We start from the raw sequence: 26,565 nt of genomic DNA on the forward strand, positions 1-26,565 counted from the left end.
AATTATTTAAATTAAAATCCCTAACTGAGCAGTGAATTTAGAGTTCCCAGCATGCTCTGCATGTGACTGCATTAGGAGAGTCATTTTTATTAAAAAGTGCTATTTTATGTGCTTTAGAATGAAATGAAAGACTTGATAGTGTTTATTGTTCCATTGTCTTTAAGATTAAGAAGATATTATTTTTGTATTTCTGAGTTTCGTGGTTACCATCTTTCAGAAGAGTGCTGCTTGTACTTAGTTTGTGGGAGAGCTTGTACAGTGTTTTTTCAGTGAACAGCAATGCTGCTAATGTCAGTACTGAGTCAACTGTCAGCTTACTTGTAAATCGTTTATGTTGTGAACAATAATAAATGTTAAAATGAAGTTAAAAAAGATCAAGAAATTAAATCCAATGCTCAAATGAGTAATTCTCCTTCATCTTTTAAAGTTTATCATGTGACCTGCTTAAATAATTAAGGTAGTTTTACTTGATTTATTCATGAAATATTGCGTTTAAAATATGCTCCAAAGTACTTAAAAATATTTTGTGTAATACTGTTACCTTAATTTTTTTAAGTAAATATCTGTGTTATTTTTTACAGTGTACAGGACAGGTGCAAGGAGTTCGAAGATCAGTTTGAACAGGGTAAAAAGGACAAAGAGAAGCAAAAACCTCCTTCTGTAAGACAAGGGAAAATCCTTAAATCCTGTGATACTGATTATGACACAGAGACTGATTCTAATGAATGTCAGGGAGCAAAGGCAAGACTCAGACCCTTGAGGGTTGATGTTAAAAAAGGCCAAAAGAAAACTGAAGTTTATATTCAGAAAACAAAGGATGGAATCGTGTTAATGGATCGTGAGATTCATGGTCGTGATGAAGTCCATTACAAATATGTGGCTGCAAATGCCAAAGACGTGTTTAAATGTTTGTAACAGGAAAGAGGGTTTAGGTACTCCCACAGACACTAATTTCACTGTTGATGATATGATGAAAACTGCCAGTGATGTAGCTCGGGCCGAGCAGCGGCCGCCGGGGATTGTTTCGCTAAACGGCCCTAAACAGTTTCCCATTCATTTTCAATGGTAGTGCTAAAACACTACGGATGCAATACCCTTTCGGCCACTCACGCTCTGTGGCGCACTTCCGCGTCATGCACCGCCGGGAGATTTGAAGTCGCCATTTTCGCTTCCGCATCCGAGAGACACGACTCGCCCAGAACTTTGCTCGATTTATTCATCGCTTTCTCGTCTCATCGATAAAAAGTAAGTTTTTTCAAATCCTCCGCTCGTGTTTTGCAATACACGTGTGTTGATTTTAACACCAGAGTCGGTTTTGTCAACAAACTCCGGTAAGCACCCAATGAGATATTGTTTGTGTGTTTGTTTCCAAACTTATCTCTAAAACACATCGCTGGGTCATTTGCTCGCTAATGTATGAATGAACATGACCGTAATTCGTGTTTATGGTTGTGCATTTTCTTTGTTGTGTGATGTTTACATATAGATTTGTGTGTTGTTTATTGAGGGATGTTTGGATGTTTACCAGATTTTTTTGCACATCTTGCCCTCATAATTTGTATTTTCAGTTAATTATAAATCAAATTAGAGGATGTTTTTTTGTGGTAACAGTGTAGTAACCTTGTTTTCTTTGTTTTTACCACAGTATCAATGCTTTAACTATGTTTTTTAAAGCCATAGTTCTCTTTTGGTAACTATGGTTTTACTACAGTAACCCTGTCTTTATTCCGTTTTAACTGCAGTAAAACCTTGGTTAATTTTAGTAAGGGACATCATTGGTTGGAAGTGTTTTATGTATATGAATAGAGTTTTTGTTCTGAAATGTAAAATATTGGAGTGCTTATTAGAAAACAAAGCATACAGTTGTCCGTTTCATCACAACACTGTTTGTACTGCATTTGTGAAAAACCATCTGGTTTTCATCTTTTTCATTCCAATGTAAATTTTAACACTTTAAAAAAAACTGCCATTTTTGTCTCGCAGGTCATCATGCAGAAAAGGGTCATTTTTTTTCCTGGAAGGGTAAAGGTTGCGTTTCGTAAGGGACCGCTGGGATATCTTCTGCAGGATCCAACTGACCAGGCGAGAACAATAAAAAACAACCTATCTTTGCAGGACAAGTCGGCACCAATTAAGCTGGAGCTTGTGAGACAAAATGCTCTGAATGTGGTCCGTCAAAGAGGAGGTGATGCCTCAGACCAAAAAGAAGTTTTTGGTGAGTACATCCTGCAGTTTGGGAAATACAAGGGGAAGTCCTTCCGGTGGCTCCTTGAAAATGATTTGGGGAACACCATCTCTCTGATGAAGAACCTTCAGCAAGAAGAGGCTGCAGGAGTCACAATGACCGAGGGGCACAGCAAGAGCAGCCTGGTCTCTTTTATGCAGTACGCCCACAGCTTTGAGGAGATTCTGTCTCTTTTACATTACACGTCCAAAACTCCAGCTGCAACAGCGGCATCACCAGGCGACGATCAGCTGGTTGGTTTCGGAGCTCGTGCCAAGAGTACATGGAAGGAGATTTGGGACGGCAGAGCTGATGGTTACGCGTCCTTTGTAATGGGGGCTAAGTGTGTCCGAGGGACACGGATGCATAAACTGCAACAATACCTGCTGAAGCAGCAGCAGTCTGCCCGTCCGTATGTTCCTGCCACATCTGAGCCCACAGGTCAGTTGTTATTTCCCCTAATTTGGCCTTCAGAAGAGAATCTTTACATTTATGTCAATAAGTATAAACATACTTTTCATACTTTACCTTATTCTTTGTAAAGCACAGTTACATTTGAAAAAATCCAAGTGCAGCGTAAAAGCAACCTTTAACTCTTGTTTGTCAACCATACAGAGATGGATGAAGACGCTGAGCTGGAGACTGCAATGCTGAACATCACCCCCTCTAAGCTACTGGTGCAGTGTGAGTGTTTTTTTTCTTAAATGACATCTTGTATTAAATAAGTTGATATATTTAATAAATGTTCCCTAATTTTTACATTTGTTAGCGCCAGCATCATCTGCGTGCTCAGCTGCTGAAGTGAAACACTCGACAGAAACAACGACAGGTTTTTATTCACTTTAGTGTCAGCACTTTCGTGTTGATGAATTATGAAATTAAATGTTCTCCAAAACTGAATATGAATTTTTTTTGTCTAAATGTGTCAGTGTGTTGGCCGTGTGTCACTAACAAATCTGTGTGCTGTTGGCATACTAACTGTTCAAGGGGCTATGAATTGATTCCCCCACCACGATGAACTGATAAACCCCCATTCTGGGTAAGTGCTCACTTTGACTGTAAACTTATAAATATTTCAGTTTATTAATACATGAAGACGTGCATGTTCTTGTAATTACATTGTTTACATTCCCTGTTTAGTTTAAAATGTTTGTGACATTATTTGAGAAGGCTTAATGCATCATTTCATTCATTCTATTAAAGTAAGCAGATCTCTTAAGACTATTGATATTATTAACAAGATGTTATGTCTTGCAGAACCATCTACTGTCCTTTTGAAACCACTGATGGTCATTAGAAAGGAACTGCGTCTGTCTCCTGTGGATGGTAAACACATTTTATTTCCGCCTCTCTGATCATATAATTGTCTTCTTTATAACTTTGAATTGAATTTTTTTCTGACTTCCTTTTTAAAGCACCAGCTGTGCCAGCTCTGAAAACACCAGTGCCCCTTCCTAAAGAGCTGATGTTTCTTGTGCAGGAACCATCAGCTTCCACACAATCAAAAAAAGGTGTTTCAGCGACAGGTGTGTTCTAATGTCAAGTTTATGGATACATTGAATTAGGGGTGGGCGATCTAGAAAAAAAATTCAAATCACGATTTTTTCCAGATAGATCACGATTCACGATTTTATCGCGGTTCTTCTTCAAGTTGTTTTTAAGACTATTTTGCAAATTAAAGGGGCTTCAATACAGCCAAACTAAGTCCCCATATAAAAATATACTCTTTGCCATTTATATTTTGAAGAATATTTTAATCAAGTTAATATTTAATGCAAGTGCAAGACCATAAATCAGCTGTTAGCAAAAAACTTTACATTTTGAATTTTGTTTTCATCTTGTTGCGGCACTCAGAGTAAAGCTGTGGAATGGGCGTGGAGGATAAATATTTTTGGCTGGGTATTTCGTAACGTGGATCTACGACTTTGAGCAGTTTTTTAAAGCCCTCATTTTCCACAGTCTTTATGGGAATCATGTCTTTGGCCAGGTAAAATGCGACCGCGTCAGTGACATCTTTCCAGCGCTTGTTCATTCTGTCATACGGATACGGAGTTCCTTTCTCAAATGGTTCTTTCGCTAAAGTCGTTGTTTAAGCCTTTTAGTTTCCGTATGCTTGGTTGTACCTGATTTACTCGCGTGGGATCCCTTTATAATTTGACTGTCGGCATACTCTTTCAGTCCCTTTTATTTTGAGGTGGTTAAAAAGGTTCGTTGTGTTGCCTTACGACGCTCGAATCTTATCATTGCCACATTTGCAAATAACTGTTGTTTGGGCCGTGTCAGTTGGGGAAAACCCAAACCATTTCAATATTACTGATGGAGAATTTTTTTTAGGGACCAAGTCCTCCGTGTTTCCCTCCATCTTCACTGACCGCGTCACTTAATCTTACTGAATTCACAAGCAACGTATACAAGCTTGTTAACATGGCGCAATCTATCGCAAGTATGTGGACGAATTCTATAGAACAGCACTATATAGGACGATTTAACGATTTTCCCGAAAAAGTGGATCGTGCAGTCATTTTAATCGTTCAGGATCTAATATCGTCATATCGCACACCCCTACATTGAATCATACATTATAAATGCATGTTTTTAAAACTATCACCTCTTTTACAATGTGTCTCTCTTCATCAGAGGGCAGTATCTCTCGAGCGTGCAGGACACTTTCTTTTGAGGAATCTAACAAAGATGGTAAGAATGGGTTGCATTAGATATATATGGGTTGAATCATTTCTATGTTTGGAATTGTGAATTTATAGAGACCTCGTCACATGTCTAGAACGGGTTTTTTTTTGTTTAACTTTGTTTACAACAGCTTTAATTATTTTATTTGTGCTTTCAGAACCGTGTTCCTCTGCTCCTCCTCCTTCAGTGTGTGTTCCACCACCTGTTCGACCGACAGCGCAAAGTAAGAGAGTATTCTGTGGATATAAAAGTGATTACCATATTTAATATCTGTAACAATACTTTATTATTTTTTCTTATTTTCAAACACCCAGGCACACCAACCCTTCCTAGAGTTCCTGCTCCACAGCTTCCTGGAAATGATAATAACACGCGTCAGTAGAAGAGTTCTCATCAACAGAGGATCTGGATGAAGACTGAGTTGGAATCCATGGGTCTGTGGCCAGGCTCTCCTCCTGTGAGCAACCCCATGAAGACCGTGTCACTGTGGCGTTTACCTCCTCAACCTGAGCTGATAGACACAGTCTCTGATCTGCCGTCAGCCAAATATTTTCAGCTTCATCCTTTTTTTATTTGGAAACCTGAAAATGACACCTTGATGGCTAGACTTAAGAGTAACTATGCTCTGCCATGCATTGCGGGGTGTAGCAAAGCACAGGTCACGTGTGCAGGAGTTGGTAGACCTCGTGTGATCGTGGGCATCACAGGTCAGTACTACCTGTTCTCATCTCGGCTGTGCTGCAAAGTCTGCAAGAAAAGGTGGTATGCAGACAACCCACAGTGGCTGGAAAAGCTCCCCAAACGGTTTACAAATGTACTGCCAGCAATTCTTACTTACAAGAAGGCCATCTGTAGATCTGTGATGGATGAGCTGCAGCGTACCGGAAAATCACCCTCAGACATGGCCAGGCAGGTGATTGAAATGATGCACCTGAAATTTGAACGTGCCGACTTTGCCTACCTCCTCAGTTGCCAGAATGTCCTGGATTCTGAGGCTGGAAAGTATGGACAGAAAACCATCACAGGATTCCTAAGAAATGAGACCAAGCCTGCTCCCTTTGGCGAGTATGATGATCCTGATGGATGGAATGGAATCTCTGTGTCTGCAGACTACCTCACTGACTGCCTCCTTTATGAGTACCAGCGACAACAGGTAGCTATTAGAAAGCTACTGCAGGGCACCTTTGGGCAGGCTTTACGTTCTGACCACACCCGGAAAGTGGCAAGGAAAGTTACATTTACCTCTGGCACAATGTCATCTTACGCCACCATGAACGAAAACTGGATGATCCTTTCGTGGGTGATGGTGCAGTCTGAGACGGAAAGGTCATTGGAACCCATGTATCAGGGCCTAGCAAACCGGTACAACATTGCAGGAGTGGAAAAGGCAAGGTACCATTGGGTGGACAGGACATTTGAATCATGCAATCGTTTGCCTGCATTTCCTCACAATCCACCATCTGTGCACATTCTTTTTACTCATAAACTGTTGTTTAGACCTATTAATACTGTAGTTTTAATATGTAATTATACTACAATTAAATTTAATTATACTATAATTAAAAATATATATATTTCTGTTTCAGGGATTGCTGTGCAGCGTTCAGGGTGCCGGATCTGCAGGCAGGAGAACATCTCAACTGGAATGCCTGGAGAACTGCTGATGCTGATATTGCCGAGGCCACTTCTGGTGAACTGCAAAATGCATGCGCATCAAGATCTCGCTTCAATCAGCACATCAATGTCAAGCTCGACCTGTTTCATTGCATGAGGCGCTTTCACCGGGATTGTGTTTCCGAGCATCATGCTTTATACAGCTCCTTCACCCAGTTCCTGTCTGCTGCTTTCTGTGTGGTGGATCAAGAAGACCTGATGAAGCTCAAGAATGCCTATGCATTTTGTGGTATTCAGCCAGCCAACCCCACCAAGCAGCACATTCGGGAGCACTGCAGAACAAAGATTCCTGGTTCTCAAGAACTTCTCAAAAGGATTGAGGGGGTCACGCAGCACTTCCATTTGGCAGCTGATCCAAATGGTGTTCACCTCTACAAACCCTCTATGTTGAAGACATGGCGCATTCAGCGTGTCCATATTTTGAGGGGATGTCTCAGTGATCCTGAAGTAGCAGGTGAGATCCTGTATAGGCATGGTGGGACACTGCAGCTTAATCACGTCCAGGGTGAGGGAGCTAAAGTTGATGTCTGGGTGCCAATAAGAGGCACATCACAGCAGGAGGGCTACCACTTCCACCAGGCTCAGTGGGTCACCGGCACACGTGTTTCCTCTGAGTTGTTTCAAGCCCAGGGGATGATGGGAGTGGCACGTTGGAACTTTCAGCGCCTGGTGGACCTGAAATCACCAGGTGTTCGGCTTCCTGGTGTATTTGATCCATCCCTGATCGCAGATCTCAATACTACGTCTGAAAGGGTGTTCGGAATGCCCAAGTATCCTGCCCTTCTAGTGTCCAGCAAGGATTCTGGGGAGAGGTTTGGGCTAGACTATGTGGAGCCTGGATGTCGCCCTGTTGTGCTAGATTGGGAAAAGCATAAGAGCAAAACTGATCTGCCTTTAGATCTTCCCGAGCAAAGCAGACCGTCCACTGCCAGGGCTGGATACCTTTCATCTGACCTTGATCCACATCCAGAGTCAGGTAACGCTTTTTTAAAAGAATATATAGGACGTTATCATACACTTAATGTCTTTAAAGTGACTCTATTAATGCTGTTTTGTTCCTCTAGGATCCATTACCACTTTGCCTGCCCCCTTGCTGTCCTCATGCCATGGTGCTGATGTGGATCTTCAGCCTAAGCCAGGTAAACATTTTACATATGTACAGTGTCATGCTTAAAATGCCCTTGATGAAAAAAGTATTTGTGCTGCTGCTGTTGTAGAATCTGCTGATACGCTGCCTGTGTCATTGTTTCACCGTGCCTGCACAGAGCCTCAGTCAGAGCCAGGTGAATATTAAAAAAATTAACAAATTAATTTAACAAATGGTATAAGAGCCAAAATATTGATTGCCTGATTTTCTGTGCTATAGGAACAACACATGTACCGCCTCTGCCTATGGTGTCCTCACCTGCAAGCGCTCGTACTGGACCTGTGAAGACTGGTGGAAGGGTGTTTGTGCTAGACCACAAACGGTGGACAACGGCAATGAAGGAGGCAATTGACAACCTGCTTACTGAACATCATGGGAAGAAGGATATGCTCAAACTTGTGGATCAGGAGTATGCAGCAATGGTCCATAACTCCAGTACTGATCCCAACAGCATGCTCCATCCTACTACAAAACTGCACATAGCTCAGTATGTCAAGCACTTGGCCAAATTGCTAAACACCAGTTCTTCGTTAAATACTTCTCCTGAAAAACTACTTCAGACACAGCGACTGTGGCACTCTCTGACAGAGGGGAGCGAGACTACTAGTGTGCCAGTGGTTAAAATTAATCCTGCAGTTGTAAACCCACCAGCACTTGCTCTGACCACACCACTTTCACACGCAACCATTGAGAGGATCGTTGAGGGTATTATGGAGAAGCATCAACAGCAACAACAACAACAACAACCAGAACAAAAAAAGAAACAGATGAAGACTTGTGCTGCCTGCAGACAGCCCAAGTCTCGCTATGAAAGTGATGGTTCCTCCATCCATTTTTTTTACCAGCAAGGACCTGTTAGGTACTTCTACTGTTCCACCAAGGTTTTTAAGGCTTATAGTGGTGAAGGCCTGACAAATCCCATAATGCCTTTTAAAGATTTTATGGAAACAGAGTTCTTCCAGAGGGAACTGGATACAAAAAAAAGGGTGGAAGAGAAGGGACAGCAAAAACGAAAATTCCTGAATCTCCGCATGTAGGTCGCCTGTGTCGGTTTTGTAAAATGGAACTCAAACAAGGTCCAAACAGTCCACACATACATACGGGCTTTCCTGGAATTGCTGGGAAATATGTTTATTGTCCTGCTAAAGTATATTCCATACACAGAGAACAGGGTATGGAGAAAGAGATGACCTGGAAAGACTTTCAAAAGTCTACTTTTTACAATATGGAAAGACAGAGATGGGTTTCTGGAAAAAAGTAAATGAGAATTTTCCACGTGTAAATATCTTTTGCTTGTTTGTTTTGCCTTTTTAAATGTTGAGAAAACAATAAAAACTATCTAAAAAAGCACTTATCCTCTACTCTTTTTTTATATTTATATACATACAAATAAATGGCAAATATTTTCAACTGATGTAAAATATATTTTATTTACAAATGTTATAGCACTACAAAGGTAAGAGACATATGTATTGTAATTGGAGTTTAAATAAAAAAATACTCTTCATAAATGTGAATACATTCGGTGCTGTTAAAAATATTATTTTATGTACATTTGATCAAAAATCCTACAGGGTAATAACATATAGTGAAGAGAACAATAAAAAATTATTTCAACACTGACATTAAGAATATTTTGTTATGAACACCAACATTTACATTTCAGATAACCTTTTAATTGTTACAAATTAATGTTCATAAGAATAGAGTTTTCAAACATTTATTGTGGTTAAAGAAATGATAAATAAAACACCATCAATGAATATATTCTGTCAACATTTTCATTTAACCCAATTTCAATTTAAATCCTTTTAATACTTATACTTTGTCAATATTCCAACATTTTAAAAGGTTGCTTAAATGTAATAAAAAACTCATAAATGTTTGTAAAACAATGTTTCAGAGTTGCTTCGAGTGGGATTCAAACCTCCGTGCAAACGAACATAAAAAAAAGATGTGAAAAAATCTGATTGGCTGTGCACACTAAGAATTGCTGGGTTAGAAAATAACCCAACCTTAACCCAGCTGCTGGGTAACTATGGGACAGAACACGCGCTGGGTTATTTTGACCCAAGTGCTGGGTTGAACCATTTGACCCAAAATGCTGGGTTGTTTGTTTGACCCAACTAGTGGGTCGGGTTAACTGTGTTTCTGGGTTAACATAACCTAAACATTGGGTTATATGTTGTCTCATTGCCTTGCTACTTTTATATTTACCAATAAAAATATATAATCTCAAGGGAATGTAAAATTATTATATTTTATATGTAATACAATTACACAAAACAAATGCAATTGTAAATATGCATTTTTATTAAATTTATTTCTTTACATTTATTGAATGGGTGCAATTATCATACATTTCATCCAACACCTACAGACACATAAAAACAAGTTTTTGTAGATCAGTTTCTTTAAAAACACAAAACTGGGTGAATTAGGCACTGTAGATTCCTATTCTATATGTCAACATTGCAGCATTAGAACACTCAAAAATATATTATTGGCACATGAGAATCAGTCCAAACAGTGTCCCATTAAAACTAAGCCAAACAAAGACTCCAAACAACAGACACTACATGTGACAACTTAAAGCATGTGTCCAGAAAAAACTGTTGTCCTCAAAAACTTCCCACATTTAGACTCATGTCCATCAATACGATAAACTGCATGCTGGAGAAATTCCTAAGTAGGAAGAGACTGCTTAGTTAACATCAAGCACAGAAAAGGACTTGAAACAGATCAACTGAGCAACAAGTCAGTTTCAATGGCGTGTCCCGAAACAATGTTGAAGGTCTGGGTTGAGGTTGCTGCCTCATCCCAAAGGCACAAAATGTGCAGATTATATCACTGGTCTCAGCGTTTTGCAAGTATTTCCACCATGAAAGTCCCCACCTGTTAAATATATGACAGTTAGTCTTAAAACATAACCAACATTTAAGTTAAGTGCATTTAATGAACAAACACAGAGGCCTTATAAAAATGCTAATTTTAGAAGAAAACTTCAAACTTCACTTTTAGTATTTTACTTCATTCACTACATTCATACTGTATATCATTTACTTCTGAGGATATACATAAATCACACAGTGATGGGCAAAACTATTAGAACACTAGTATTTTTACCAGCTGGAAAATGGTATAAAAGTCAGTTATTTCTATCGTTTGCTGTTAAGAGGCTGATTAAGAGGCTTAGCTTTTAACTAATGCAGCTAACGGTAACGTTACCTGAGGGAAAAAAGCGCGAAAATGCTAAATTTTAAATTATTGCTAGTTGGTTGGATCCGGCACGTCACAGACACTTGAAAAAATATCCCCTTAGATTAAGTTTTGTATGAAATTATCTAATTCTGACTAAACATTACAAAGCCATACAGTAGGCAAACAGTAACCGAACTATACCATGTATTTCTGACCTAAGGCTAGTTCATACATTTCCATGAGGATTTAACGTGAAGGATAAAAACCTTTTAAAGTAAAAATATATGCACATGTACACACATTTATATAACATAAGGATAAAGCGATTGTTAAGGACTTTTTTTGTAAAAAAATAGCATGCTAAGCTGCTAAATTACTTAACGTTAATCAATCACATAATAAAACACTTCCTCCGCACACCGACAGATCAAATACTGCATTAAACAGTAAAATCAGTGTGCTCTTAGCACAAGTTATTACAAATAATCATATTATCATATTTATTTACCTTTTAAAATCAGCTTGCTGTGATGTGTGTTGCCGTCTGACAAGGAGACGCGTGAAGGATCCAGAAGGTTCGATGAAGTGGAAAAATGAACAAACCGGTTGGGTCAAAATAACCCAACCCAGCTGTTCAGTGGTGAAAGATCCCCTACAGTCCATTTGACCCAGCATGAGCAACCCAACTGTGTGTTTACAGTACCTCAAACAACCCAAATTTATGACCCAGCACAAATAACCCAAAAATGTGTTTACAGAAATAACCCAGCATTTTTTGAGTGTGACATCACTCAAGGACCTGGGACAACAGGAGAAGAGCTTCAATCTGATTGGCTGTCAGTGGATACCACCTATCCACGACCGGCCCCCGCGGGGGCACGGTGGCTTAGTGGTTAGCATGTTTGCTTCACACCTCCAGGGTTGGGGGTTCGATTCCCGCTTCCGGCCAAGCCTCAAAATCAATGCGGTCTTTGAAAGCAGATTCTGAAAATCGGTCCAGAAATACTGTGCCAAAGGATGTTTGCATGCGTTGTGGAAAAAGGACACTGGGAAAAAAATAAAAGCAGAGAGGGCAGAGTGTTTGGCAAAGTTTTCCCCCTCCTCCCAATGTTTCTAATGTCTAAGATCCAGTTTATCAGTTTGCTCAGCTTCCCAGTGAGACACAAAAAAGGCTGTTGGGTGCTGTCCAACAGCCAGCTGCAGAGGAATGGGGAAACTAGGTCACCACTGTCTCACGGCCTTGGAGGCAGTGGTTATGCATAAGTCAGATGGCTTATATGTGAGGGCCCACATTCTTAACACACAAACAGATGTAGATTTCCTAATTGATACTGGTGCAGAGTTAACTGTGATTCCGTCAGGTTATCTTTCAAATGTTTTGATGACAACAGAAACCATTCATGTCACAGGTCCAACAGGAAAGGGAACATTTTTAACAAAAACACAGCCAATAACCTTTTTGTTTGGGGCCAAAGAGTTCAATGCTGCAGTTTGGGTGGGTGAAGTCACTCAACCATTATTGGGGTTGGAAAAGTTGATAACTCAAAGTTCTAACTTTGAATTTAAGGAGGGCAAAGTAACCTGGAGGTTAAGAACATTGGTCAAAGCTGATTTACGATCCCATGCGATTTGGACAGATAATAAAACAGATTGTGGGTTACTTGTTATGGAACCAGTCACATTTACAGGGACAGCGCCCCCTTGCACTAAGCAGTATCCCCTCAACCCTGCTGCCATGAAGGGCATTATGCCAGTGATTGAACAACTAGAGGAGAAAGGCATTAATGTTAAGATCAACAGCCCTAGCAACAGTCCTGTGTGGCCTGTAAAGAAACCTGATGGTTCATGGAGACTCACAATTGACTACAGGGTAGCAAATCAGTACATTGATAAGATCACTCCTCTCGTAGCTGACCCAGCCACAATATTCAGTTTGATTAAACAAGAACACAATTGGTTTTCAGTGATTGACATGGCTAATGGATTTTGATCAGTGCCACTTGCTAAAGATGTGCAGTCATGGTTTGCTTTTACAGTTCAGGGTCAGCATTTCAAGTTTATTTGTCTTCCTTAAGGCCTCCATAATGCCCCGACTATTTACCATCAGGCTCTACATAGACACTTGAAAGAATTTGAGTCAACATCAGTTCATTGATGATGTGCTGGTCTGTTCAGAGAATGAAGTTGAACAATAGAGAGATGTCAGGTGGCTGCTTGATTTTCTGTACAGCCAAGGCCACAGAGTGAATCTGAAAAAGGCTCAGCTATGTCAGAGTGAGGTAAACTATCTAGGGCAGAGTTTCTCTCATGGTGAGATGAAAGTAACAACAAGCCGCTGCAAGGCTGTTAAAAGACATCCTCTTCCCAAAACAATCAGAGAGTTAAGATCTTTCCTGGGTCTCTGTAACTACAATCGTAGTTGGATTTAAAACTATGCAGAGAAAACACAACCTTTAAACAATTTTTTGAAAGGGAATCTCAGAGCACAGGACTTAGTTGACTGGCATCCTGATACTCACTTATGTTTTGAGAATTTGAAACAGACTTTGTGTGTAGCTCCAGCTTTGGGAATACCAGATCACAGTGAATCATTCACATTGCATGTTCATGAACAAAAAGGTCAAATGACCTCCGTTTTAACTAAACGTGTGGGGTTTTATTCTCAGCAACTTGACACAGTAGCACTGGGGTGGGGGCCTTGCTTGCGAGCAATTCAAGCAGTTTATCTTGCTTTGTATTGTGTGACTCCTCTAGTGCTTGATCAGAGATGTACCATTATTTGTCCACATTCTGTACATGCTTTGTTGTCTTTAGGCAGAGCTGCACATGTCCAGACGGCCATGACTGTGCAGAGATTGTACAGAATTTAAGCGTAGACGAACACTTAGAAAATTGACCAATTCAAAATCCTGATCTGATTTTGTACACTGATGGGTCATCTTTTGTGAACAATGGGGAACGCAAGCCAGGTTGGGCAGTTACCACTGATTCAGAAATGTTGGCTTCAGGGGCCCTGTCACCAGGAACTTCCGCTCAGCAAGTTGAATTGATTTGCCTTTCAAAATCATGTAAATTGGCAACTGACAAAACAGTAATTCCCGTGATACTGTGATTCCCGCTACGTGTTTGGTGTGGTTTATAATTTCAGAGCAGGTTGTCAGCAAAGAGGTTTCCTCACCTATGCAGGTACGCCTATAAAAAATGGTAGAGTGGTGGAAAATCTTTTAAAGGCTCTGCAGCTTCCCCAAAACGAAGGGAAATTCTCTTGCTGACCAGGCAGCCAAGGTTGCCGCCGCAAGAACGGCAGACATTCCTAATGCTCAAGCACATCAACTGCAGGTCATTGAACAGCACTCACAGCTCAAAGACATAGCGGAGATGCAAAATTAGTGCTCCAGAGAAGAAAAATGGGAGTGGATGGAAAATGGTTTTAAATTGTCAGATGACAAATTTTGGAGATATCAAAACAGAACTGTAGCTCCAAAAGCCTTGCTTTCTTATCTGGGCACACAGATACACAGCTTAGGACACATAGGGGTTTCTCAAATGTGTTCACGCTTTAACACAGTATGGTGGACAAGGGGATTTAGGAAACATGCAGAAGCTGTAACTAACGGATGCATGACATGTCAAAATCACAATTCGGTACCCCCGATTCCATCAGTTTCAAATCGAACACCTGCACCCTCTGGGCCGTTTCGTGAATTGCAATGCGATTTTATCACTCTTCCTAAATGTAACGGTTATCAGGATGTTTTGGTGATAGTAGACAAGTTTTCTAGATGGGTGGAAGCTTTCCCCACTAAGAAAGGCACTGCTGGTTTTACTGCTAAAATCTTGGTTCGAGATGTGATTCCCAGATGGGGAATTCCGACCAGTATTGATTCTGATTGTGGCACAATGCTCACTGGCCATGTGTGTCAAGAAATTTACTCAACTCAACTCTCAACTCAACTTTATTTATATAGTGCTTTTTACAATTTTCATTGTTACAAAGCAGCTGTACATGAGACACATTTAATACAAGTATGAATTCTAAAGCAGCCCCCCCGGCCAGGCAGATGCAAAACAATATGCAAACGGTGGTGAGGAACCCAAAACTCCCATCGAGAAAAAAACCCTCAGGGGAACCCAGGCCCAACCAGGGGATTCCAGTTCCCCTCTGGCAAAAGCTGCTGCCTCTGCACAAGCTCAACAGTGCTTGCACAACAAGGCTTGATAAAAATATAAAAATTAAGGATTTAAGATTATCATTAACAATCTAATAGCAGTTGAAAGGTTGTAGGAAAAACAAAGTTGTCACGTCCTTTATCGAGCTCTATCCTCTTAGCTCTTGTCAGGTCACCGCTTCCCATTCTCAGCTCTGCCATCAGGTCTGGGCATGAACTGCATCCTGCGGTAACCTTGGAACAAAGAGACAAGACTGGCTGAGAGTAGAGTACTGTTCTGCACTCTTTGATGCAACAAGTACATCATTTGTTGTTGGATGTGTTCCTGGTTCCGGTTGATCTAAATAATGCAGCCTAAATCCTCTGAGGATAAATATTATGGAGGTGTAGTGTATGCAAGATTAAAAAGATGCGTCTTTAGTCTAGATTTAAACTGACAGAGTGTGTCTGCCTCCGGGACCGTGCAGGGAAGAATATTCCAAAGTTTAGGCGCTAGATAAGAAAAGGATCTACCACCTGTACTTGATTTTGAAATTCTAGGTATTACCAACTGACAGGACCCCTGAGAGCGTAATGTACGTGGAGGTCTGTAATACGATAGAAGTTCATTCAAATACTGCGGCGCTAGACCATGTAGGGCTTTATAGGTAATAAGCAAGATCTTAAAGTTAATGCGATGCTTTATAGGTAACCAGTGCAAGGTTGACAGAACCGGGGTTATATGCTCATACTTTTTTGTACGTGTAAGAACTCGAGCTGCCGCGTTTTGAACCAGTTGCAGTTTTTGTAATAGGCCCGCAGGGCAACCACCTAGAGGTGCATTACAGTAATCTAGTCTTGATGTGATGAATGCATGAATTAATTTCTCTGCATCTAACAGTGACAGCATATGACATAATTTAGATATATTCTTAAAATGGAAAAATGCAATTTTACAGGTGTTGGCGACATGGCTTTCAAATGACAGAGTACTGTCGAATACAACGCCAAGATTCTTAGCTGATGACGAGGATTTTATGGAGCATCCGTCAATCGTTAAGCAGTATTCTTGGTTGTTACGCATAGCAGTTTTCGGTCCAGTAAGTAACACTTCTGTTTTTTTCCGAGTTTAGTAGTAAAAAATTGTTACTCATCCACATTTTTAAGTCAACTATGCAATCCTTTATTCGATGAAACTGCTGGGTTTCATGAGGCATCGAGGAAATATAAAGTTGAGTAGCATCAGCATAACAGTGAAAGCTAATTCCGTGTCGCTTTATTATATCTCCTAGAGGTAGCATGTATAATGCGAATAGCAGAGGTCCCAAGACTGAGCCCTGTGGTACACCGTACTGGACTTGTGATTTGCGGGACACCTCATTGTTTATTGCTACAAATTGAAACGGTCGGATAAATAAGACTTAAACCATTTCAATACTATTCCGTTAATGCCGACGTAATTTTCGAGTCTATGTAGAAGTATGCTGTGGTCAATGGTGTCAAATGCAGCACTGAGGTCTAGCAGCACCAATAACGAAATACAGCCACGGTCAGACGCTAAAAGCAGATCATTTGTAACTCTGATCAAAGCAGTCTCTGTACGGTGACATGCTCGAAATCCAGACTGGAATTCATCATTAATGTCATTCCTTTGGAGGAAGGAGCATAATTGAGTTGAAACTACTTTTTCCAGAACTTTGGATATAAAAGGTAAATTCGATATAGGCCTGTAATTCCCTAGTTCTTTAGGGTCGAGTTTGGTTTTTTTTTAAAAGAGGCCTTATAACAGCCACCTTAAATGCTTTAGGCACATGTCCTAATGTCAGAGATGAGTTAATAATACTAAGAAGAGGATCTATAATTTCTGAGAGCATTTCTTTCAGTAGTTTTGTAGGTATAGGGTCTAGCATGCATGTTGTTGATTTAGATGATCTAATGATTTTAGACAGTTCATTGTGATCTAGTGTAGAAAATAATTGCAATTTCTCCTTAGGGGTGCTATAGTTAGTTTGTTCAGCGGATTTCACTACAGGTTGCATTGTTATAATTTTTTCTCTTATATCTTGGATTTTACTCGTGAAGTAGTTCATAAATTCATCACTGTTATGCTGATAATCAGAATCTGACGTCGATGACAACTTATTTTTTGTTAATTTAGCCACGGTGTTAAATAAGAACCTAGGGTTGTGATGGTTTTCCTCTATTAGTGTTGAAAAGTAGGCGGATCTAGACGTTTTTATGGCATTCCTGTAATTTCGAGTACTATCCTTCCATGCTATACGAAATACCTCTAAATTCGTTTTCTTAAAGTTGCGCTCCATTTTACGGGATGCTTTTTTTAGAGTCTGAGTGTGTTCATTATACCACGGTGTTGGGCTGCTATTTTTAATTTTCTTTAAACGCAGAGGAGCAACTGTGTCTAATATTTCCGAGAAAGTAGAGTTAAAATTTTCAATAGTAGTGTCAAAATCGTCAACGTTTTTACTCATGCTAGATATTTTAGACAATTCAGACAGATTATCGAGGAACGCATCTTTGGTAGTTGAAGTAATCGTTCTACCATATTTGTAACAAGGAGTTTGATTTGCAGCCGTAAGCCATTGAAGCAAACATAATATCAGATAATGATCCGAAATGTCTTCACTCTGCTGAACAATTTTAACATCGTCCACATTTATACCATAAGAAAGTATTAAATCTAAAGTATGATTACGAAGGTGAGTGGGTCCTGATACATGTTGACTAACGCACATGGAGTTAAGAGTGTCTTTGAAAGCCAGTCCCAAGGCATCTGTATCATTGTCTACATGGATATTAAAGTCACCGACGACAAGGACTCTATCTGCGGCCAGTACTAGTTCTGATAAGAACCCACCAAAATCTTGAATAAAATCTGTGTGGTGCCCTGGAGGCCTATATACAATAGCTAGAATAAATTTTAAAAATGTTTTGTCCTTAGTATTAGGTGTCGATACGGTGGCTTAGTGGTTAGCACGTTCGCCTCACACCTCCAGGGTTGGGGGTTCGATTCCCGCTTCCGACTTGTGTGTGTGGAGTTTGCATGTTCTCCCCGTGCCTCGGGGGTTTCCTCCGGGTACTCCGGTTTCCTCCCCTGGTCCAAAGACATGCATGGTAGGTTGATTGGCATCTCTGGAAAAAATTGTCCGTAGGGTGTGAGTGCGTGAGTGAATGAGTGTGTGTGTGTGCCCTGCGATGGGTTGGCACTCCATCCAGGGTGTATCCTGCCTTGATGCCCGATGACTCCTGAGATAGGCACAGGCTCCCCGTGACCCGAAGTAGTTCAGATAAGCGGTAGAAAATGGAATGGAATGGAATGGATTCATTTAGAATAATATAATCATCTGGCTTTAGCCATGTTTCTGTCAAACAAAGCATGTCTATTTTATGATCGGTTATCAAATCGTTAACAAAAAGTGCTTTATTTGAGATAGATCTAATATTAAGCAATCCGAGTCTTACAGTTGATTATCTGTATTTTATTCATGTTTGATTTGTTTAATGTTTATTAAATTACTTTCAAGAGGTTTACGCAATATCTTATGTTTGCTAATCCGGGGGACAGACACAGTTTCTATTTTATGTTGTTTGTAAAAAGGGATTATTACATGTTGTATATTTTGTGTATTTTGTAACGCGAGACGGCAAGCAGACAGTTGGTTAAGCCATTCTGTCTCCTTCCTGACCTGGGCCCTAGGTAGTCAGACTTTAGCATTATTAAGACTGTGTGCCAAATTTCTAGAGAGGAGGGAAACCCCATCCCAGGAGGGATGGAGACCATCTCGTTTCAACAGGTCAGGTCTGCCCTCAAAACTCTTCCAGTTATTTATAAAATCTATATTATTCTGCAGGCACCACTCAGACAGCCAGCCATTTAATGATGATAATCTGCTATAAATCTCATCACCACGGTAAGCAGTAAGGGGGCCAGAGAATATTACAGTGTCTGACATCGTTTTTGCGAGCTCACACCTCTTTAATATTATCTTTATTGATCTCCGATTGACTGAGTCTAACATCATTTGTGCCGACATGAATAACAATCTTACTGTATTTACGATTAGCCTTAGCCAGCACATTTAAATTTGACTTGATGCCAGGCGCTCTGGGTCCCGGTAAACATTTGACTATGGTGGCTGGTGTCTCTATGTTAACGTTCCGGACAATAGAATCACCGATCACTAGGGCACTTTCAGCAGACTTCTGGGAATGCAATGGCACTTTCATTGTCCAGGGCACCCACAATCATCAGGTATGATTGAAAGAGTTAATCGGACTCTTAAAACACGACTGGCAAAATATGAAACAACAGGACTGACATGGGAAGATGCTCTTCCGTTAGTTCTGTGCAATATCCGTTCATCAGCTAACAAAAAGACTGGGTTGAGTCCTTTTGAGGTTATCACAGGGCGATCAATGTCGTTACCAGGAACTCCAGATCTTGGTTACCAGGAACAAATGATCTGCTTTTAGCGTCTGGCTGTGGCTGTATTTGGTTATTGGTGCTGCTAGACCTTAGTGCTGCATTTGACACCATTGACCACAGCATACTCCTACACAGACTCGAAAAGTACGTCGGCATTAATGGAATAGCATTGAAATGGTTTAAGTCTTATTTATCTGTCCGTTTTCAATTTGTAGCAATAAACAATGATGTGTCCCGCAAATCGTAAGGCCAGTACGGTGTACCACAGGGCTCAGTTTTAGGGCCTCTGCTCTTCGCATTATATATGCTACCTCTAGGAGATATAATAAAGCGACACGGAATTAGCTTTAACTGTTATGCTGATGATACTCAACTTTATATTTCCTTGAAGCCTCATGAAACCCAGCAGTTCCATCGGATAAAGGAATGCATAGTTGATTTAAAAAACTGGATGAGTAACAATTCTTTACTACTGAACTCGGACAAAACCGAGATGTTACTTACTGGACCAAAAACCGCCATCAGAACAACCAAGAATACTGCTTAACTATTGACGGATGCTCAATAAAATCCTCGTTTAAGAGCTAAGAATCTTGGCATTGTATTCGATAGTAATCTGTCATTTGAGAGCCATGTCGCCAACACCTGTAATATTGCATTTTTCCATCTTAAGGATATATCTAAACTAGTTCATATGCTGTCACTGTCAGATGCAGAGAAATTAATTAATGCATTCATGACACCAGGACTAGTTTACTGTAATGCACTTTTAGGTGGTTGCCCTGCAGGCCTATTACAAAAACTGCAACTGGTTCAAAACGCGGCAGCTCGAGTTCTTACAGGTACAAAAAAGTATGAGCATATAACCCCGATTCTGTCAACCTTGCACTGGTTACCGATAGAGCATCGCTTTAACTTTAAGATCTTGCTTATTACCTATAAAGCCCTACATGGTCTAGCCCCGCAGTATTTGATATAACATCTATGTATTACAGTCCTCCACGTGCATTACGCTCTCAGGCGTCCTGTCAGTTGGTAATACCTAGAATTTCAAAATCAAGTGCAGGTGGTAGATCCTTTTCTTATCAAGCGCTAAACTTTGGAATATTCTTCCCTGCACTGTCCGGGAGGCAGACACACTCTGTCAGTTTAAATCTAGACTAAAGACGCATCTTTTTAATCTTGCATACACTACACTTCCATAATATTAATCCTCAGAGGATTTAGGCTGCATTATTTAGATCAACCGGAACCAGGAACACATCCAACAACAAATGATGTACTTGTTGCACCAAAGAGTGCAGAACAGTACTCTAATCTCAGCCAGTCTTGTCTTTTTGTTCCAAGGTTACTGCAGGATGCAGTTCATGCCCAGACCTGATGACAGAGCTGAGAATGGGAAGCGGTGACCTGACAAGAGCTAAGATGATAGAGCTGGATAAAGGACGCAGCGACTTGACACAATTTTTCTACAACACTTCAAATGCTATTAGATTGTTAATGATAATCTTAAATCTTTAATTTACCTTATTAGTACGTTTATTTATTTTTTATTTAGCCTTGTCGTGCAAGCACTGTTGAGCTTGTGCAGAGGCAGCAGCTTTTGCCAGAGGGGAACTGGAATCCCCTGGTTGGGCCTGGGTTTTTTTTCTCGATTGAAGTTTTGGGTTCCTCGCCACCGTTTGCATATTCTTTTGCACCATTTGCCTGGCTGGGGGGGCTGCTTTAGAGATTAGAAGTTAGACATAATTAATATTGCACATAAGAATTTATAGTCCGTTTAATATTTGACCTGTGGTTCTCTCTCCTTTATCTCAAATGTGTGCTTTCACTGTGCGTGTGTGTTTGCGTGTGTGTGTCTATGTGTGTAAGCATGTCTGCATATTGTGTGTGGAGCATTTGTATGTCTGTCTTTCGTTGTTTTCACCTTTTTCTTGTTATTTACAGGTATATGCCTTTAGTTGTTTTTCTTGTATTCAATGTAACTCATGTACAGTTGCTTGGTAACAATGAAAATTGTAAAAAGCACTATATAAATAAAGTTGAGTTGAGTTTTATTGACTTGGGGGCCACCCACACGATGAACATAGGTGGAGGGCGATGGGTTATTAGCTTAACCCAAACTACAGCTTAGTCGTACAGTCTCTGCTTGATTTTGCAAGGGTGTCAAAATAGTTAAAATAAGGTCAACGCTTCAACACCGTTTGATGACATCATTTGTTTCCTCGAATGTGTAATTCCTCTGTTTCCTTTCTCTCTCCTTTTTGTTTTTACAGATTGATGTCGGCAGCCTTTAAGCAGTTTGCAGAGAGATTCAGGCCTTATCATACAGAGTACACTCCGTGGCGTCAACCACCTGCAGACCGGATAAAATGTTTTTTCTCTATTTTCAACCTCGAGATCAGTACGCAGAGACTAGACACATTGAGACTAGACACACATCCTTTTCTCTTGCGAGTATGAAGGAGAAAATGATCTGTCCATTTAAAGGGCATGGAGAAGGGAAACGGCCTGATCAACCAAACTTTTATTTTTTTGTGGTTGTTTGTTCGTCATGATTATGAGAGGTTGCTTGCTTTTAATCCTTAAGATTTATAATCATACATAATCGAATTATTTCATATATGATTAAGAGGGGGGAATGATAGATCTGGATAGAAACATACACTTGTTTCATGTTTTATTTCATTTTATTATTCTATTTCATTTATCCCATTTATTACAATATTCATCTATCATATGTATTCATTCCTTTTTTTTATTCTTCACTTCTATTTGTATTATTTGATCCTTACTCTCCTGTTGTTTAACCTCGTTGGCAGTTGCATTTTGACTAATGCTGATATGAGTATCCGTTGGTCTCCATCTCAAGGTTCATAATAATGTCATGAGACAATGTTTTGATACTGTAATCTTGAACGGTTAAAAACACATATTGAATCTGCTTCTAGTCAGACGAAGTTTGACAGAGCTTGACTGAGCATCAACGCACAACTGAGATTATTCAATAAATCATTTTTCTGTCTATTTAACATCACTTCGTCTCCTGCCTGCTGTTCTTCCATTCAGCTCTATATCTCCCTGGTGGTTGGGTTAAAGGATTGACTCACAACGGAGTTGATATTTCCAGGTTTCATTTGTTCATGACAGAGAGAAATCTAGTGAAACTGGACTCAAAGTTTAAATCTATAAGATCAACGAGCCATATCTCATAGTTGGATCTATCATACCTGTTTAAGACTCTAATAGCTGAGGGGAAGAATTAGTTCCTTAATCCGGAATCAATTTTAACACATTAATTATTCTCCACAAAAATTACATATTATTATGGGCAAATGAAATCCAGTGGTGTGCATTATAGAGGAGACTCACATGAACATTGTACAGCTGGTTTTGTGACTAAATCATTCCCTGTAAATTATATTGACATTGGAATATCAATCTCAGATAGCACACGTACGTTTGGCCGAAGTCTGCACGATTTACAAATTTTCATCGGCATGATGTAGCTCAGAGAGTTTTTGCTAATTGGCAACACAGTTTTGTATTGCCACTTGTACATCCTCTGTGATGTGTGTGAGGGGAACCATTCCTAAGAACTGACATCAAAAGAGAAATTATTAAGAAAAATAGGTGTGGGGTGCCGGGGTATAAACAATACAAAAATTCCAACCTTTTACATTCCATTCTATAAATATTACTCCCTCACCCTTCCTTTAACAATCACTACTACCCTCTTATTTCTGTCGTCTTCCTCTCCTGCTTGGTCACTGAAACAGAAAAACAAACAACAACTTCAAATGAGATGCATAAGATATTAATCCTAAAAACGACGGTGATCCAGGATAAATACCACACAAATGTCTTAAGATAAAACAGCACCTCTGGAAGTGCATTATTTTCCAAGAACTCAACCATTATTCCTTGCTTTTACAATATATTTTAGTTCTGCAGGCTGTATATCTTTTATAGATAAATATAGTAAACAGATTGCAAATTGTATTTTGATTTGCATGTTTTTAAACTTCTTACTTTGTTACAAGGTAACATAAAATATTACAATCACACTCAAATTATTATTTTTGGCTAGACCACACAGTTAGAAACAAGTGCTAATCATGTGTGGCATACAGTACCTTTCTGTAAGGACAGGATTGTTGCTAAACATACCGGGAACCTGTATGAGCAAAAGCATACTTACTAAATTCAAACATTTAGTCATATACATTTCGTCATATAGCAGATGCTTTTATCCCATGCAATTTACAAAAGAGGTAAACAATAGAAGCAAAACATTGCCTATCCCTGGCCTGGACTATAGGAGAGGAGTGATGTGTACTCTCTTCGGCTCATTAAAGTTGCATTCTGGACATAAACATGATCATTTACAGCTGTTTTTGTGTTAAGACAAGTTAAATCCAAATTAGGCTCAGTCCTCAGGACCACAGACATGCAATTTTCTAAAATAATTTTCTTATTTTCTGACATCTATGCCATTCATATCCCACAATACTAAGCATTTACAATATGTATGTGTATAACTGTCCCTTCTGCGTCATGTTGTGCATCAGTAAAATTTGTTTTATATTTGTATATTTACCTATGTTGAACAGCCCTCGCTGGCACTAAAATTAACACATTTTTCACAACCATTGCCAGTATCTAGCACTTTCTTATTGCATAAAATACCTCTTGGTGAATATATCATACACTTTTAAGACAATGAATTACAAATTAATGTGGGGATTATAACCACACACACCACTGTGCAGCTGGACACACACTCAGCACAGAGAAAGACAATATAGCTAACAAAAATCAATGTTTATCCCATCCTGTCAAATCATCGTTTAGTGCAATAAATTATCGATACTTGCATAAGCAAATTTAATATTTAATATTTTAATGCCTTACCTCACCTACGTCTTCATTTGGCAGATGCAAATGCACAGCCATCCTCTGTGAAAGCATAAACAAAATGATTTATCAACCCATTGTTCCATTATTCCACACTTAAAAACACGACAGCTAGTTCAAGTCAGCTTTAAAAGAACGTTAAAACAAATGGTAACTTAATTTGTGCTCATATTCTGGTAAAACATAAAGCTTTTACCAGTTATGTTAACTTAGTTTGGGCCCACAGTCTAATTGACCTATTCTGTAGTACAGCGGGTGCTTAACTATCAACTTTTTAGAGTCAAATAATTAACAAAATATTTTTTTTTCTAATTACATTGGGTGAAAGCTTACCTGAAAATATCCGCGTTGCCTCTCTGTTGGGTTGCAAAATGACGAATGTGCATGCCCAAATAGATAAGCGCAGCATCGGCCTGTGGAAAAGAGGCGACAGAGACCCGGGGCATTTTCAAACTCAAACCGGTGCGCAACGTTTGCTACGGTTTCCGGGTTGAACGACATGTTTTCTGGAAACGGTTTGCAACGGTGTGCAGCGGGGTTTCAGATACGTTTTCTATTGTTTGGTGGGTGCACGGCCGGCCCGAGGCATAAGCGAAATAAGCAGCTGCTTGGGCCCCAATCGTTTTATTTATTAAATACCTTAAAACAAGTTATATAAATGAATGAATAAATAAATTAATGAATATGAATGAATAAATGAAATGGGTCCAAGTAAAGTCATTAAAATGTGTCTGATGCAGCTCGGTATATGCAACTATTGAAGATATTAGAAGAGATGTATTTTACAGTATTAAACACGTATTTATACCGATTTCATCAGGCTTCGAAAATTCTTCAAAAGGAACGCAAAGAATGTCCATCTCAGCTGCCATAGTGAAACTCTTGCGTCATCGCAACCGCACCACCGTTTCCGTTAAAAAAAACTGTTGCAACGTTTTGTCGGGGCTGAACGTAGCCTTAGTCAGAGCACTAACTGAATGAATTATCCGACTATGCTTGGACCATACTTATTCAATGTTATTGGTAGGGGGGGCGACGTTCCGCTTTCAAACTGTTACAAAATTTTCTGTTACCCGTGATATTTTGTGACCGCAGTAGGCGCTGTTGTCAATGTCGACAATTCTCTACGCAAAGAGAGTAAATTCGGGCGAGGATGCGCTTTGTGCTCGTGCGCAGTTTTTTAATCTTGGGCAATAACGCGCTTTGTTCTCGTGCACGTTACTGTGAGCGGGCTTTTCGGAAAGTCTGTTAAGAGTGATGACGTGACGTGAGTGGCTGAACACGCAGATTGAACTGTACGAAGCAGGATCATTTAATTCCTCTAATGATTGCGTTTGGCATTATTTTGATTGCCATGGTAATTGTTTATTGCCCACATGTAAGTGTGTGTGTATATATAAAGTGAAAACAAACATCTATATATATATATGTGTGTGAGTGTGTGTGTGTGTGAGTGTGTATTCACTTTTACACAAATAATAGAACAGCAATCTGAACATTGTCCATTTAAGAAACATGAACATCAATGAGCTTTGTTTTATACATACATGCATTATAGGCTATAAAATGTACATAAGAAAATATTATAAAATGATATGTTTATAATGTACAGAGTAACCTTGTAGTCCTACACCAGGTCACCATATCTCACAATGCACGGTAACGGGCTAAAAAAATCTGTTACCTTCCCCTGTTATACACAGATTATCCTTATTGTTCTCCATATTCACTCTTTAGATATCTAATGCCTTCTATGTCTTATTCTGAAGTGCATTTAGCTGTGATGAGAACAGTGACTGTGGTGCAGCAGGTCACCATATTTCACGATGCACACTTACGGGCTAAAATAATCCGTTACCTTCCCCTGTTATACACAGATTAGCCTTATTGTTCTCCATATTCACTCTTTAGATATCTAATGCCTTCTATGTCTTATTCTGAAGTGCATTTAGCTGTGATGAGAACAGTGACTGTGGTACAGCAGGTCACCATATATCACGATGCACGTAACTTGGACTTTGATTTTAAGTATAGTTAAGTGTATTTTTATTTTTCAAAACAGCAAAATAATTATTAAAAAAATATATATTATGGTGCATTTCAGAAGCATTTGATTATCATG

General features: G+C 39.6%; 2 protein-coding genes across 2 annotated transcripts; both read left to right on the plus strand.

Moving 5' to 3' along the window:
- Positions 1–1,144: 1,144 nt before the first annotated feature.
- Positions 1,145–3,106, plus strand: LOC130419900 (uncharacterized). The gene is made up of 4 exons (XM_056746905.1): positions 1,145–1,245; positions 1,984–2,665; positions 2,840–2,908; positions 2,994–3,106. The coding sequence occupies exons 2-4, from the start codon at positions 1,990–1,992 to the stop codon at positions 3,068–3,070; spliced, it is 822 nt and encodes a 273-aa protein (XP_056602883.1). The 5' UTR covers positions 1,145–1,245; positions 1,984–1,989; the 3' UTR covers positions 3,071–3,106.
- A 1,725-nt stretch (positions 3,107–4,831) lies between these two features.
- LOC130418841 (uncharacterized) lies at positions 4,832–9,000 on the plus strand. The gene is made up of 7 exons (XM_056744978.1): positions 4,832–4,918; positions 5,070–5,135; positions 5,227–6,304; positions 6,499–7,562; positions 7,651–7,725; positions 7,804–7,869; positions 7,953–9,000. The coding sequence occupies exons 3-7, from the start codon at positions 5,322–5,324 to the stop codon at positions 8,768–8,770; spliced, it is 3,006 nt and encodes a 1,001-aa protein (XP_056600956.1). The 5' UTR covers positions 4,832–4,918; positions 5,070–5,135; positions 5,227–5,321; the 3' UTR covers positions 8,771–9,000.
- Positions 9,001–26,565: the final 17,565 nt, after the last annotated feature.

Source organism: Triplophysa dalaica, chromosome 4 (genome assembly GCF_015846415.1).
Source record: "Triplophysa dalaica isolate WHDGS20190420 chromosome 4, ASM1584641v1, whole genome shotgun sequence".
NCBI classification, from domain to species: domain Eukaryota; kingdom Metazoa; phylum Chordata; class Actinopteri; order Cypriniformes; family Nemacheilidae; genus Triplophysa; species Triplophysa dalaica.